This window comes from Lepidochelys olivacea, assembly GCF_965140295.1.
Source record: "Lepidochelys olivacea isolate rLepOli2 genome assembly, chromosome: 11".
NCBI classification, from domain to species: domain Eukaryota; kingdom Metazoa; phylum Chordata; order Testudines; family Cheloniidae; genus Lepidochelys; species Lepidochelys olivacea.
In genome coordinates, this window is record NC_140421.1 from 18,490,685 (window position 1) to 18,506,936 (window position 16,252).

Here is a 16,252-nt window from a genome sequence, read left to right on the forward strand (position 1 = left end):
TTCCCTCTCAATGTTAAAATCTGGCATGGAGATTACCTGGACATCTCCCAACCATCTCCCCCAGATTCCTAATTTAAAGCTCTCTTGATCAGTTGTGCCATCCTCCAACCTAGAAGTCTATTTCCCTCCATACTCAGATGAAGTCCATCCTCTGTCCATGAATGCTTTCCAGTGGCCATACATCCCAAAGCCCTCCTTATAGCACCAGTGCCTGAGCCATCTGTTGAGCATCATAATCTTTTCACACCTTTGTTGCCCTTCTCTAGGAACAGGCAGAATCCCACTGGTGATCACCTGAGCCTCAATTTCCTTAAGTGTCTTCCCCAGCCTGGCACAGTCTCCGTTGATACGTTCCAGCGAGAATCTAGCTGTATCATTTGTTCCCACACGAAGGACAATCGGTGGATTCTTCACCACTCCCATTAGGATCCTCTTCAGCCTCATGTCCACATCCCATATCTTAGCACCTGGCAGACACCCTTCTGTTCTCTTGATCAGCTCTTGTTACAGACCTGTCTGTTCTTGTCAGTAAGGAGTCCCCAGTCATGTAGACCTGCCTTTTCCTGGTGACGGTGCGATTCTCCAGTCTATCCCCTGTTCCCTCTGGCTGCAAGTCCTCTCAATTCCTATTGTCCCTTGCAATCCCCTGTAACCCATCCCATGTCCTTCTGGGGCTCATATTTGGTGTTATCTCCATTGACTCTTGCCCTCTTCTTATAGGACTAGCTGCTCTTCTCTTCTTCCTTGCCCTCTCACCTTCAGTGACCACCTGCTGTGCCCCTTCTTCATTTTCCAACTTCGCAAACCTGTTCCTGAGCTCTATTTCTCCTTCACTAGCCCGTCTTCTCCTCTGCCTGGTTCTCTTAGTCATATACTTCCACTGTCCACTTTTCTCACCCAGCAGTATCCCCTCAGAGTTGTTCAGTCCTGCTTCCATCTGCAAGTCTGAGCTTTTCCCTTCAGCCTCCTCATGTCTTTGCTCCATCAACCACTCGAATCCCCTTCTAAACTCAACTAGAGTTTCCACCTGCATCTCCAATCCTCGGATCTTTTCTTCCATCAGCTCTATCAGGCGGCACTTCATGCAGACGAAACTCTTTTCGGGTACCCCATCCAGGATCATGTACATGTCACATCCAGTCATCTTCATTGTGTCTTCCACTGCTTGGGTCACTACCACTGCTGCCTCTGTATCTGTCATTGCCTTCTCACCTAAGTCAAATATCTTTTCCTCCAACAGAACTCCCACTCAAACTTCCCTGTTTACAGTTCTGTTTGCTGGCTCCTTTCTCACATAAAGTCACTAACTGAAAAAGAAGAGCCTGATGCTCTTTCAGATTCTGGTACTTTAAGTTTCAGGCCTTCTATCACTGTGAAACAAATTATGTTACAGTTACAGTTCTTTTGAGTAAAAATGTCCACGTAGGTTAATCACCAGCAGTTAGGGCTGTCAATTAGCCACAGTTAACTCAAGCGATTAACTCAAAATAAATTAACTGAATTAAAAAAATTAATCATGGTTAATTGCGGTTTTAGTTGCACTGTTAAACAATAATAGAATACTTATTATAAATAATAGAATGTTTATTATAAATATTTTTGGAAGTTTTCTACATTTTCAAATATATTGATTTCAATTACAATACAGAATACAAAGTGTACAGTGCTCACTTTATATTACAAATATTTTCACTGTAAAAAATATAAACAAAAGAAATAGTATTTTTCAATTCACCTCATAAAGTACTATAGTGCGATCTCTATCGTGAAAGTGCAACTTACAAATGTAGATTTTTTTTGTTCCATAACTGCACTCAAAACCAAAACAATGTAAAACTTTAGAGCCTACAAATCTACTCAGTCTTATTTCTTCTTCAGCCAATTGCTAAGACAAACAAGGTTGTTTACATTTACGGGAGATAATGCTGCCCGGTGAGAACAGGTGTTCACATGGCACTTTTATAGTTGGCATTGCCAGATATGCTAAACATTCATATGCCCCTTCATGTTTGTTTTGGCCACCATTCCAGAGGACATGCTTCCAAACTGATGACGCTTGTTAAAAAAATAACGTGTTAATTAAATTTGTGACTGAACTCCTTGGAGGAGAATTGTATGTCTCCTGCTCTGTGGTTTTACCCGCATTCTGTCATATATTTCATATTATAGCAGTCTCAGATGATGACCTAGTTGTTCAATTTAAGAACAGTTTTGCTGCAGATCTGACAAAACACAAAGAAGGTATCAATGTGAGATTTCTAAAGATAGCTGCAACACTCGACCTAACGTTTAAGAATCTGAAGTGCCTTCCAAAATCAGAGGAACAAGGTGTGGAACATGCTGTCAGAAGTCTGAAAAGAGCAACACTCCAATGCAGAAATTACTGAACCCAAACCACCAAAAATGAAAATCAACCTTCTGTTGGTGGCATCTGACTCAGATGATGAAAATGAACATGCATCAGTCCGCACTGCTTTGGATCGTTATCAATCAGAACTTGTAATCAGCATGGAAGTATGTCCTCTGGAATAATGCCCAAAGCATGAAGGGGCATACAAATGTTTAGCATATCTGGCACATAAATGCCTTGCAACTTCCACTACAACAGTGCAATGTGAATGCCTGTTCTCACTTTCAGGTGACATTGTAAATAAGAAGCGAGCAACATTATCTCCTGTAAATGTAAACAAACTTGTTTGCCTTAGCAATTGGCTGAAATAGAAGAAGGGCTGAATTGACTTGTAGGCTCTAAAGTTTTATATTGTTTTGTTTTTTAGTTCAGTTATGTATCAAAAAAAAATTCCACATTTGTAAGTTGCACTTTCACGATAGAGATCGCACTACAGTACTTGTATGAGGTGAGTTGAAAAATGCTATTTCTTTTGTTTTATCTTTTTTACAGTGCAAATATTTGTAATCAAATATAATAAAAGATAAGCACTGTACACTCTGTATTCTGTGTTGTAACGGAAATCAATATATTTGAAAATATAGAAAACATCCAAAAATATTTAAATAAATGGTATTCTATTATTGTTTAACAGTGCAATTAAAACTGTGATTAATTGCAATTTTTTTTAATCTCACAATTAATCACCATTAATTTTTTTAATTGTTTGACAGCCCTACCTGATATCTATGTCTTATTTAAAGCAGAGCTGCAATATTAAGTGGATCTATTCATATGTCAAACTACAAATCCTCAGTGGGAAAAAGGATTTACGCCATACTGTTAGATAATTAATAAATAACATCTTCAAAGTGCTTTATAAACATTAACTAATGAATCCTCACTATACTTCTGGGAGGGTGGTGGCTGTGAATAGGCATTACAGTCACCATTTTATAGACGGTGATAAAACCGAAGCACAGAGAAGCTGATTTGTCCAAAACCATTCAGCAAATCAGTGGCAGAGCTACAGTATTCTCAGAGGTCCTTATTTATCTGCAGTTCATCAGATCAGTTCATTGGTAGTACAGTGATCAGCTGTAAAATACTTTAAATCAGAGGAAACTAACAACAAAAACTAAATTGGGATAGTTTACATCAAAGATTCTAGTGAAAGAGGAACAAAAACCAGCATGTCAGACTTTCTTCTGTTCTGGCTCACATAAGGAACCTTAAATAAAAATGTAAGAATCTCCCTAGATTGGCTGATCTTATCTGACATGCTAAATTGAATTTCATTCTCCTTTCCAAATAAATCCATCTACTAATATTCTAGAGTATCTTATGTTGCACACAGAAGAAACGATGTTTCTCTCCCAGGTGTGTATTCTGGAGCAGAAAATGTCCCAATATCAGTAAAACATACTGTAAACCAAGTAGCATCCTGAGGTGTTTAAATACACAGACCCTAATACGTTTCTCATGTAAACTGTTCTCAGAAATTGTATTAGCAGAAAAAAATGGTATATATTCTCCTATTCTAATCTAACCCCAAGGTTTTTGTAGCAAAGCAGATGTACACATACAAAATACAACCAATTTGCAGATTCTACACTTTCATATATCTTCTTGTATAGACCCCAGGGTGACACCTACTGGAGACAGAAAAAATAAGCAGCATTTGGCAAATAAGCAAAAGAAATCCTGTCCTAAAACACCTGAGAACATGCTTCATAACTTTGTTTTAGTACTGCCAACCCCAAGCATTCAAAAGTTGTGGTTGTTGGATTTAGTATGCAGATGCTGGGTGGTGCTGATGGCCTGTGATATACAGGAGGTCAGACTAGATGATCTCGTGGTCCTTTCTGGCTCTAAACTCTGATTCTAAAAATATATGCAGTGTTGTTTTAACTGTGTTGGCCCCAGGACAGAGAGACAAGGTCAGTGTGGTAATATCTTTTATTGGTCCAACTTCTGTTGGTGAGAGAGACAAGCTTTTGAGCCTACCTAGAGCTCTTCTTCAGGTCTGGGAACCTAATTCAGAGTGTCACTGCTAAACCAATCTTATTACAATAATCTGTAACCCACTAACAACACACACACACACACCCAGCTGCTTCCCTCCCACCTCCTTTTCTCCCTATGACTGGAGGGGTGTTAATCAGCCACTTCACATTGGTCCCCTGATATGTGTTAACTGCTTATGCTAAAAATATCTGTTACACCTTGTATTGAACCGTGACACTCTAAGGCTATGTCTACACTAGCACTTTTGTTGGTAACTTTATTGTCAGTCAAGGTGTGAAAAAAACCACCCCCTGATTAACAAAAGTACAGGTACGGTATGGACAGCGCTATGTCGGCGGGAGACACTCTCCTGCCAACATAGCTACCACCGCTTGTTAGGGGTGGTTTAATTATGCCGGCGGGAGAGTCAGGAAGGCAGTAAGTTTTCACTTGGTAGATAGAGTTTGTGTGGACAACATATAGAACAAACTGGGGAAACCATCTGATCAAAAAGGTGTTTTAAACAGCCTAGTTAAAATTCTCTCCCCATCTCAATTGCACAGCTTTTAGTCTCTGGTCTCTTACAATGTCCTAATTCCATTAGTTTTCCAATTACCACAGAATCCTTCAAGGTACACAAGATATGGATTTCTAATGGGAAAATCAAGCAGAAATAAAACTAAGCTTTTTTTATGCTATCCTTTCAAATGTTCTGTACATACCATAAAGGAAATAAACCCATCTTTTCCCCTTTACAGGCAACTTAACTGTGGGACCACATGACCAAGAACCGGTCATGACCCCATTATGAATCAGTGTATCGCAGTCAACCCAGGTCAGAACCCAAAGAAGATTAGCATTGGATACTTTGTTTTATACATTTCAAGGCAATATCAGATTACTTCAGTTAACCAAACTAGGAAGGGTTTCATTGTTCAACACATTCCTGCAAAGGGATATATGTTCTTTCCATATGCCAAGGATTTACATGTTGAACTTTCCATGTATCAAGATGAAAATACACCCAAGCATAGCTAGCCCTTAAAATCATTGTTCTTGGGTTCAGTCAATCTCCCCCCTTCTATACAAAAATCAGTTCTTTCAAAATTGTTTGTACAAAATAAAGGAAACCTTGGGAAGTGTTCTTTTCAGGGTTTGGGGTTTTTTTTAGAGAACAAAACTTAGAATCTTAAGATGACTGAAACATAGATACTACAGAAAATCGGTGCGGCATATACTCATCATTGTATACTGTTTTTAAGAACCCCACAGAGGATATGCAGCTTTTTTATTTCATTATGAAATGCCCAACTTGTTTCTCTGTTTGCAGGACAAAGTTCTTTTGGGAACAGATTACCCTTTTCCACTGGGGGAACTAGAACCTGGAAAACTGATTGATTCTATGGAAGAGTTTGATAATGGACTAAAGGTACAATTCTTTACATTTTTTATTTCAGTTTTTAAGCTTCCATTTTTAGGGCCTGATCTAAGGTGCTAAGAAGTCAATGAGAGTTTTCCATTGACTTCAGAGGGCATGGGATCAGCCTCTTAGTCTTTAAGAACCAGTTCCCCACAGCACTGAAAGCACATGCACATGTTTGACTTCGATAATACTTAAGTATGTGCTTAAGTGCTTTGTTGAATAGGAATAGACTGCTGAATTAGGGCCTAAATGGCTTAGGAAAGCTGTGAGCTATGCAGCAAGCTTCTACAATACACTCCATAGTGAATCAGGAAATGAAGAGTGAACAATATGGCAGTGTGGAATTGTGCAGCCAAGGAGACAAGGGTGGGGACCCCAGAGCCAATATGAAGACACAGAGCCTTGTGGATCTCTTGGAATCTGTTCAGCTCTGTAGGAATCTACCAGGTCCCGAGAGTGGAAGCAGATCTCATTTTGTGGGACAGTTAGGGAAAACTCTCTGCCCCACCCCCATAGACTGATATGGGGGAATCCTCGTAAGATCATTTCATGGCTCCCGCATCCCAGGCCTCCTCCAGCAGGTAATTCCACAGAAAGAGATGTCCTGAGACATTATTAATAAAAACCTGTTTCCAGACCTTAGGTGTTAACATACACAACAGTTGTAAGTTTCTCTATAAAAATGTACATTCTTTTACAGGATAAACTCAAAGCTGGCAATGCTCTGGCATTTTTGGGTCTTGACAGAAAACAATTTGAATAACCTTAACAGAGACCAAATTTCAGCGATAATACTGTATCCTTTTATATATTTGTGTACGTGTATACACATGTGTATTGCTACCAAATCAATGTCAAATAAAATCTACATATAAATGATAGTATTTACTGGTATCCTCAAAGTAAAAGCAAGGGCACTAGAAATCCACATGTGGGAATTTCTGTGTCCTAAGGATTTAGGTTATACCTGCAGATTTTTGGGATCCCTGCTTTTCTACAGAGATTTCATTTCTTTCAATTGTGATGATGATAATCTTCTGAATACAAATCAATGCAGAGTTATCAGTACCAGGTTTCTTGAAAAAACAAATAGCTCAATGAGAGTTGTGAATTTCCCCCATTTATTTCAGCTGTTAACTATGAACCCTAATGATCACAATGTAAATATTAATACATAAATAATTGACAGTGTGATTCAATGTTCCATTCACTTAAAAGGGTATTCTTCATGAATAAAGCTGCATGTTTTAAATGTGAAAATATATTAATAGTTGTTTCTAATTTTTTATTTTATGTTTTTATTCTCAGTCTAGAACACCTTCCCCAGCTGACAAAATTATTTTCTTTATCTAGAATGTCCCAGTTTTCTTGGATGGTGAAGGGTAGGTTGAAACCTGGGCTTTCAGTATTGTTGGGTGACTGCCTGGACAATCTCTTCCTAAAAGTATTTTTAAGTCATGGAAAGATAATGCTTTGCCCTTATTCTTTCCCCTTTCATTTGCTCAGGTTTCAGTACACTGCTACTTGCGATGTCATAATCTCACTAGTTCTCTAGTCTTCCAGAGAATCTTCCAGGAAAAGCAAGACAGACAAGACCTGAATTCCTAATGTAGCTGAACACCTCCACCCTACTTTACAGACTGAACCTGAAAGATGATATCTATGAGAATTGCTGGTGTTCAGCATCAGCCTGTGGTGAACTGCAAATGAAAAAAACTGAGCTTGCACCTGTTTTTGCTTCTTTGTAGTATATGAAAAAGCCTGAAAGGCTTAGAAGTCTTTTTTAAGGGTAAGGGGGTTTTTTTTTCCATTTTTTGCTTACTTTACACATTAGGATTCAGGTCTTATCTATATTATTTCTCTGAGAAGACTCTATGGAAGAGTACAGAAATTCAATGGGAGCTAAGGGTACTCAGCACCTCTTAGTAGACACTCAGCACCTCACAGCACCAGGCCCTTAGATAGATACATTCCAGGGTCTAAATTAATATCCTACGAAGGAATTTAGATGCCTAAAATCCCAGTTTTAGGTGACACAGTGATCCACAAAATCTCCACTTAGTTATTGCCTAACCCTATAGGTGCCTAAACTCAGTAGGTGCCTACGTTTTTGCAATAGAAGTTCCCTAGACACCTAGGTTTTTGCCTCTGGGCATGTGCACTGCTGCCTCATTCCAGGCACCTGGACAGCTATCTCCCACCTAAACCCCAGGTCAATCCACAAAGCATGGGAGGGTAAACATTCCTCTCCCAATCTTGGTGTAGGGTCCAATCTGGAAAGCATGCTCAAAGGCTGCGTAACTTCACACAAAAACATCAGGGTAGGGGAAGAGAAGGAAGACAGGGACTTACTTTAGAACCTTTAGTCCAGTGGTTATGGTACTCATTCAAAATGTGGAAGACCTCCTGTTTCAAGTTTGTCCTCTGCTTGATGAGAAGGGATTTGAACAAGGCTACTCGACCTCTCAGGTAAATTCCCTAGCTACTGGCATATAGAATGCTTCTCATTTTCTCAGACCCAATTAATATGTAATTAAAGTGGAACAACTTTAACAAGAGCAATGGAAAAAGACCCACGTGAGAATATCTAGTAGTCCAATAGCTAGGTCACTTACCTGAGAGGTAAGAAACCCCCATTCCGATCCCTTCTTCTCATCAGGCAGAGGGAAGACTTGAAGCAGGGGTCTCCTACATCCCATGTGGGTACTCTGCCACTGGGCTAAAGGTATAAGGGAGGCAGTTGCTGCTGCTTCATGAAGTTAGTCAACACATAACTACACCTTGCAAGAAACAACTTAGGCACCTAAGCCACCTGGCTCCAGAAGAGGGGTGTCTGGCTGTGGATTGTTAGAGATAAGGGCCTCCATGCATTCCAGACTTAGGCACCAAACTCTGTGAGAGGAGCAGGGTTAAGGACTCACCTCTCTCATTGGCATCTGCTATTGACTAGCTTAGGTGGGTTCTTGCTTAGCATGCTGGCTTTTGTGGATCCTGCTCTTAAGCACCTCTCTTACCATTCAACTTATGGGGAACCAGGGCACCTAACTCAAGCTTTGTGGATCACATTGTTGTTCCAGTAATTTTTCTAGGCACCTAAAAGGCAGCACTGCAACGCCTACATCCCTTTGTGGATCTGGGCCTAGATGTTTATGCATGAGGAAAAGGAAGCTACATAAAGTGGCTTCAGTTAAACTTAATTGCACTCAGTCCAGCAAGCCCTTCAATGGAAGTTCAGTGAGTAGAAGGCACAGAAGACATTGTCTTTCCTGTCAAACTCTCCTGTAAAGTCTGTAAGTATCTAAAGGATAAATTCTTCAGTTATTTAAATGTTAGATGATTTCTCCACCAACTTGTTTTAATTGAACTTCAAAGTGGAGAAAGGATGGCTTAATTCTCATAGCAGTCCCTTCCTCCCACCCTCCCCATAACCTTTTTAGCTTTGCTTCTTACAGATGTTTAAATAGACAAGGTGGGTGAGGTGACACATTCTTCCGTTGGTGAGAGAGACAAGCTTTCGAGCCACACAGAGATCTTCTTCAGGTCTGGGAAAGGAAGTTCCAGCTTCATAGCAAAATGCAAGGTGGAACAGATTGTTTAGCCTAAGTGGTTAGCACATATTGTAAAGGACCATTCAAATGCTTAAATGGATTTAAAAAATAAATACATCTTAACTGCTGAAATATTTTTAAAATCAGATTCATTCTCTTAAGCAAACCTTGATTTGCTATGTAATTAAAATACAATGCTTATGTCTTTGGGGACTACAGCTCTATATTAGTTAAGCATTATTATGATTTATTATTATTGAATACAGCTCTACTTTTTCTTAGTGCCTTCATTTCAGATTTTGCAGTCAAGGGCATATTCCCCTATTCATCTCCTATTTGTATTAATTTATATTTTACGGTGATATTGGTGTGCATGGCTCTTTAAGACAAATGAAAAGACCCCTTTCCCAAGGGGTTTACAATCTGAATTATACCATATACCTACAATTACATATTCATGGAAGAATATACCAAACTCTCTACCAGTGATTTTCAAAAGAATGAATGTAGGTGGGTTAGCCAGGTCACAACTGAAGTCATACAATTATTGTAAAATACAGTGGCTGTCACTGCACATATTGATTCAGATTCTTAAAGGCAGGAGTTTCCAAAGACTCCAGTTTGAAAAGTTTTGCCCACAAGTATGAAAGCATTGATGAGGTTCTAATTACAAACGCATATCACTGTAGTTAAAAATAGCGTCTGGAGCAGCTGAATCTTAAAGGTGATCAACAACTAGGCCCAGGGCCAGTTAGAGACAGAAAGATTACGTCATCCAGTTCATCTCTGTCATTGGAGGATTCTTGCCTATTCTACACTTACAGGTGTTCTGTCAAGTAAGTACTGGAGTATTTAATTGAACTAACCAGAACACAGTTCCAGGACTAAATATGAGACCAAAACACATCAGAATTCCATTGAGATGTAGTAGCATGAAGAGACTCCTCCAACTCTCATTCTGACCAATGATGGTCTGCACTATATAAGAACTAGATATTATCATCGGTAACATATCTCCATGACATAGCCTTCCTCTTTTCCCCTCCCTCTCTACAGCTAGAATCTCTACCTCCCCCAGTCTCTCATGGCAGGCATCATAAGGTGCCTCAGTCAGTTTGAGCACAGCACACATTGAGACCTGTTCTCCTTCCTAGTCCTGCTGCCCCTTTGCATAAATCTCTTCCTCTTCAGGTCTTGCTGTTCATGCTCTAAGGAACAGAAAAGAGGTACCACTAGTGGGTAGATCACTGGGACAAAAACAGAAAAAAAGTATCATCAGCAGGGTTGGAACTTTTAGATCCACTGCATAGACCACTGCCTCTTGAACTACTGGAAGAATTGGGCTGCTTGTGGTACTGTGATGAGTACAGCTATCTGCCAAGCAGCTGACCTGGGTTTGATTCCCAGCCAATTCAGTAATGAGTTTTAGGCAAGGGGGATGATCCAGTGGTTAGGGAACTAGCCTGGGATTCAGACAATGTGGGTGCCATTCCCTTCACTGACACAGACTTCCTGTATCTCAGTTCCCATTTGGAAAATAGCACTAAGAGAGGAACTGATAGAAATAGTAGGTTGTCATCTTCAGTGTAGACCAACAGAGGCAAAGCAGACATTTTCCAGTTGGTTTCACAGCAGTAGTATAACCTTGATAGTATTAATCACCATATATTTTTGACAGGTTCCCATGCCCCATTTAGGGCTTATGTCCCACCCTACGTCTCCATTTCCTTTCGTGTATAGGTCTCATGCCATCAGCTATTTTGAAAGGGGTTTTTTTATTTTATCTTTTTGTTTGGCCGAGGGAAATGTTGCATGCTTGTGCTTTGGTATGTTTGGCTGGATATTGTGAGAGCTTAAAGGAAAGGAGTTTTTTTTTAAAAAAGCAAGATTTTTGGTTAGGTTTAGCGATCGGCCATTTTGAAAGAAAAAAATTACGATTATTTTTGGACAGAGGAAATGTTGTGTGCTTGTTTTTTGAAAAGTTTAGAGAAAAAGCATGAAAGACTAGAGGCTGGTTATGAAAGATTTACAAAAAGAAAGATTTTGGTTAGGTTTAGAGGAAAAAGGGAAATAAAGGTTATTAAATAGCAGACAGCAGCAATAGTTTTAAAGATTATGATAAAAAGATCCTTTTTTTATCATTAAAAAAGACAAGAGAAAAACAAGTTATTTTGAAATAAAAGAGGAAAATACAAAGGTAGGCTAATAATATAGCATTTAAAATGAGTTATTTTGAAATATTAAATAAAAAGTAAAAATATAAAGATAGGTTATTACGTTAAAAGAGAGCACATGATAGAATAAAGGGAATTTTAACATTTATTAAGCCTGTGTTTAGTGCACAGGCTTGTGTAAACGTGGAGTTTGATGTAAAGATGAGTAAGCCCATGGTAAAAAGATGATTTTTGTTGGAATTAAAAAATAATAATAGAGTAAAAAAGAATTTGAAAAACTTAAAGAATAGAGGAACATTCTGTGTCTAGTGACACAGGCTAGTGTAAGAGTGGAGTTTGTTGTAAAGATCAGTAAGCGCATGGTAAAAAGATATTTGTTAAAATTAATAAAAACTTCAGAGAAAGAGGAGATTATAAAGGTAAAAAAGAATTAAGTTGAAAGAAAGCAGATGACAGAAAAAAGGGAATTTTAAATTTTTTATAAGCTTGTTGTAAAGATCAGTAAGCACATGGTAAAAAGATTCTTTTTTGTTAGAATTTAAAAGGAATTTAAAGAATAACAGGAGTTATTTTAAAATAAATTAAATATTAAAAGAAGAACTATAAAGGTAGGTTGAGAGAGGAGCATTTTAAAAAGCTTTAAAATATTGAACAAGAGGAAAATATAAAGGTAGGTTAGAAAAGAGCATTTTAAAAGTTATGAAATATTAAATAAAAAAGAAAAATATAAAGATAAATTATTAGGTTAAAAGCAGATGGCAGAATAAAGGGAATTTTAACATTTTTTACAAAGTGGGGCTTGGTCAGTAAGCACATGGTAAAAAGATCCTTTTTTTAAGTGAGTACGTTACATGGTTGAGTGAGTGAGAGAAAGATCCTTTTTTCTGTTAGCGAGAGAGGTAAGTATAGAGGAGGAGAGGGAGGGAGAGAGAGAGAGGGAAAAAAGCAATAACCTTACCCTTGTGTCTTCCCTGCGGAGAGAGCTCCCAAGGCTCACAGCCCCTCAAGCTAGTTACCTCCGCCTCTGGGTCAGACCAATCAGAAGCTGTTCTGCCTCAAAAACATTTTCCTAAACCAATCCTATTGTCCCAAGATTTTTAGACAAGAGCCATCTCCCTCCTCTCCCCTTGCTACCACCCCCCCTTTAACTGCCTTATTCTTATCTAAAAAAACAAACAGACCCCCCCAAGCATTTTTCCCACCATATAGCACTTTTACATAGGTGCTTTAATAAAACTATAAGCCCTTAGTAACAAACATTTTTTTTTAAGGTTTCAGAGTAACAGCCGTGTTAGTCTGTATTCGCAAAAAGAAAAGGAGTACTTGTGGCACCTTAGAGACTAACCAATTTATTTGAGCATAAGCTTTCATGAGCTACAGCTCACTTCATCGGATGCATACTGTGGAAAGTATAGAAGATCTTTTTATACACACAAAGCATGAAAAAATGGGTGTTTACCACTACAAAAGGTTTTCTCTCCCCCCACCCCACTCTCCTGCTGGTAATAGCTTATCTAAAGTGATCCCTCTCCTTACAATGTGTATGATAATCAAGGTGGGCCATTTCCAGCACAAATCCAGGGTTTAACAAGAATGTCTGAGGAGGGGGAGGGGGTAGGAAAAAACAAGGGGAAATAGGTTATCTTGCATAATGACTTAGCCACTCCCAGTCTCTATTCAAGCCTAAATTAATTGTATCCAATTTGCAAATGAATTCCAATTCAACAGTCTCTCGCTGGAGTCTGGTTTTGAAGTTTTTTTGTTGTAATATCGCAACTTTCATGTCTGTAATCACGTGACCAGAGAGACTCCAGCGAGAGACTGTTGAATTGGAATTCATTTGCAAATTGGATACAATTAATTTAGGCTTGAATAGAGACTGGGAGTGGCTAAGTCATTATGCAAGATAACCTATTTCCCCTTGTTTTTTCCTACCCCCTCCCCCTCCTCAGACATTCTTGTTAAACCCTGGATTTGTGCTGGAAATGGAAATTGTGGTACAGCTGCCAGGGATAGTAAGGGTAAAAAAAAACAAACAAACAAACAAACCCACACACGCTCGCTGATAGAAACAAGAACTCTGAAAAAAACCCAGAAAGTCGTTTATGACAAAGAGCCCTCTAGGTGGATTTTAAAACCTTGCCATACAGGAATTGATTATGAAGAGCCACATTCACTTTGTTCACCCCTTTTCCTGTTTGCTTTATGGTCCTTTGAATTCTGGAAAATCATTTTATATAAAGCAATTGTTAGAAAACCGCAATAAGCTGTTATTGTGCATGCCTGAAAATCTTGTGGGGTATTATAGCTGTTGGCAACCATTGTATGAAGAGTTGTTGCAAAAGTTTCCATGTATTACGTTTTTGGAAGGTTTAGCTGATACTAGGAAATAACTTCATCATTAAAAGTAATAAAATGAATATGGTTATTATAGACAATCTAATGGAGTCTCCTTCTGAAAGTGGTAAAATTGAGAAATCCTTTACAAAATACATGCACCACAGGAACCTAAGTATTATGTACATTGTGCAAAACATGTTTTGTCAGGGGGAAAAAAAAGCCTAACGATTAATTTAAATAAGTATATGGTTCTTTAAAAAAAAAAAAAAAAAAAAAAAAACCACATAAACTGCAAATAACCACTTTCGCCCAGCAAATGTACCCTGGGAAAACACAATTATTTTTGGAGGCTTTTGAGGATGCTACCAAAAATCTCTATGGGTACCTGCTGGTGGATTTAAATGCTTCAGTGCCTGAAGTCTTCAGGTTAAGAATGGGCCTTTTCCCCCTGACTGACCCTGTGTATACACCTTAAAAAAAACACACCATAAAAATTAGTTATTTTTATCAAACCCTCATTTTTAAAAAGAGCATCCCCCTGACAATCATGTCTAGCCGCGTGCAGAGAAACCTGGCTCTTTTAAAGATTCCTCAAAGCCAAACTGCAGCAAAGGAAAGCTATTCTCTGCTTGGCTTCTGACAACCTTGTAGCGACCACCTCAGAAATAGTGCTCAACATGTGAAAAGGAAACATTCCTCTGAAACCCCGACAAATAAGCGTACTAAAAAGAAAATGGGGGATTATTAAAAAGCTGAGTGATAAAAGGGTATCCCTCAAAAGAAAAAAGCTAATTGTAAAACAGGCCGGGGGCTTTATCGGTCCTTTGTTGAGCTTTGCACTCCCTCTGCCGTCAGCCCTTTTAATTAACGGATAATGGAACATGCTGAAAAATTGTACCTCGTTCCTAGCTATCAGAATAAATAAAACGCGCCTCTAGTGGTGAAAAAAAAGTATCAGAACCATCATCAAAAACCGCATACACTTCCATGTTAACCACAGAGAGCAGCGCCGTTGCAAACTGAGTCTCTGCTCTCATGTTTCCAGTTTTAAACAAAAAATGATGATTGGCGCACTCCTTGTCTGGGGTCAGATCAAAGGCGTACAGTGTGTAACCCTGGGCAAATTCACAATGATCCATCAAGAGTGATCGGTCTTTTACATATTTCCCAGTCGCCTGCACGAGCTGCATGTACTCCCTCACGCAGTTTCCATTCTCAAAATCGGGTTGTAGGGGTTTTGCTGGCACCTGTTCACCATCCACATAAAAGGCCAAAGTTAAAAGGGTTTTTAACACAGCTGCGGCTGAAAACGTCACTATCGATAAACCCAATTATGAGCTGCTTGGGTAACTGTCCCAAAAAGAAGTTTTCCTGGTTACTGACATGACTGCCAGCCTGAATGCTAAACATCTTTATGCCCACCCTGTCTACTAAGTACTTAGCACTGGCAGTCATCAGAACTTCCACATGCCCCAAGCAAACCCCTGGTGTTACTTTCACCCGTTTTACAAACAGGGACGCTGAAATAATATGCACTTAATATGCACTGGCATTCCCGCTCATGAAGCAAAAAACATCTTTGCTATGCGTCAGTTTAATTTTCAAGTCCACGCCATTCAGCAGCAGTTTTTCTTGAAAAAAATAAATCGCTGTGTAGAGGCCCCAAAATATCCAGCTTCCTGCTGCCAGCCATTAGTCTGGTCCGGCACACAAATCCCTCATTACCTGCACCATCCAAAATGGTGCTTTCATGGGCCCCTGCTGTGTCTTTATAAAACCCTCCTGTTGAAACTGCGTAGCAAGGGCGTCATGGCTGTCATTCAGAATCAGCTCTATCAAGGCTCTGTAAGGGTAACAATTGTTGCTCTGACTGATAAGATGGTCGCCTCGAGTGACATCCAACTGGTTAAAAAGGTGGCGATGGGATTGTTTGTTATGGCAACCCAGGCGTCGTCATCAATATCTGAGCAATCTTCTTTTACCATCTTGCAGCACACGTACAGCAGCATGTTGTTAAGGTGTAAGTAATGATTCCCGAGTCCTGAAATAAAAAATTCTAGAGGGGCATTCACTGTTAAAGCGGCCAAAGGAGGAACTGCGACATAAAAGCTATTCTCTATGCTAGTTTGTGTGGGAGCTATTTGAAATAAATCGCGTTCTGATTTGGCACATTCTTCAGAGCCACAATGAATGAAAACCATTTTAAAATATATCCTTTTCCTGAGGGCAACACTCTGCTTCCTTTTCTTAGAGTGCCTTTTGGGTTTATGGTGGAGGCATCTTCTGGCAGCTTTTTTTTTTTTTTTTAAAGGGCCTAGGAGGCCCCTCCCACACCCAAACTCCCGCCCACACCCCTCACCCTCTCCTGTAC

At 39.2% G+C, this 16,252-nt stretch overlaps 1 protein-coding gene across 1 annotated transcript in view; it reads left to right on the forward strand.

The window, feature by feature from the left end:
* Positions 1-7,081, forward strand: part of ACMSD (aminocarboxymuconate semialdehyde decarboxylase) — a 57,779-nt gene extending 50,698 nt beyond the window's left edge. The window contains exons 9-10 of the mRNA XM_084642970.1: positions 5,727-5,825; positions 6,520-7,081. Of these exons, the coding sequence (XP_084499096.1) occupies positions 5,727-5,825; positions 6,520-6,582 (162 nt within the window). The 3' untranslated portion in view covers positions 6,583-7,081. The remainder of the gene's footprint in view (positions 1-5,726; positions 5,826-6,519) is intronic.
* Positions 7,082-16,252: the final 9,171 nt, after the last annotated feature.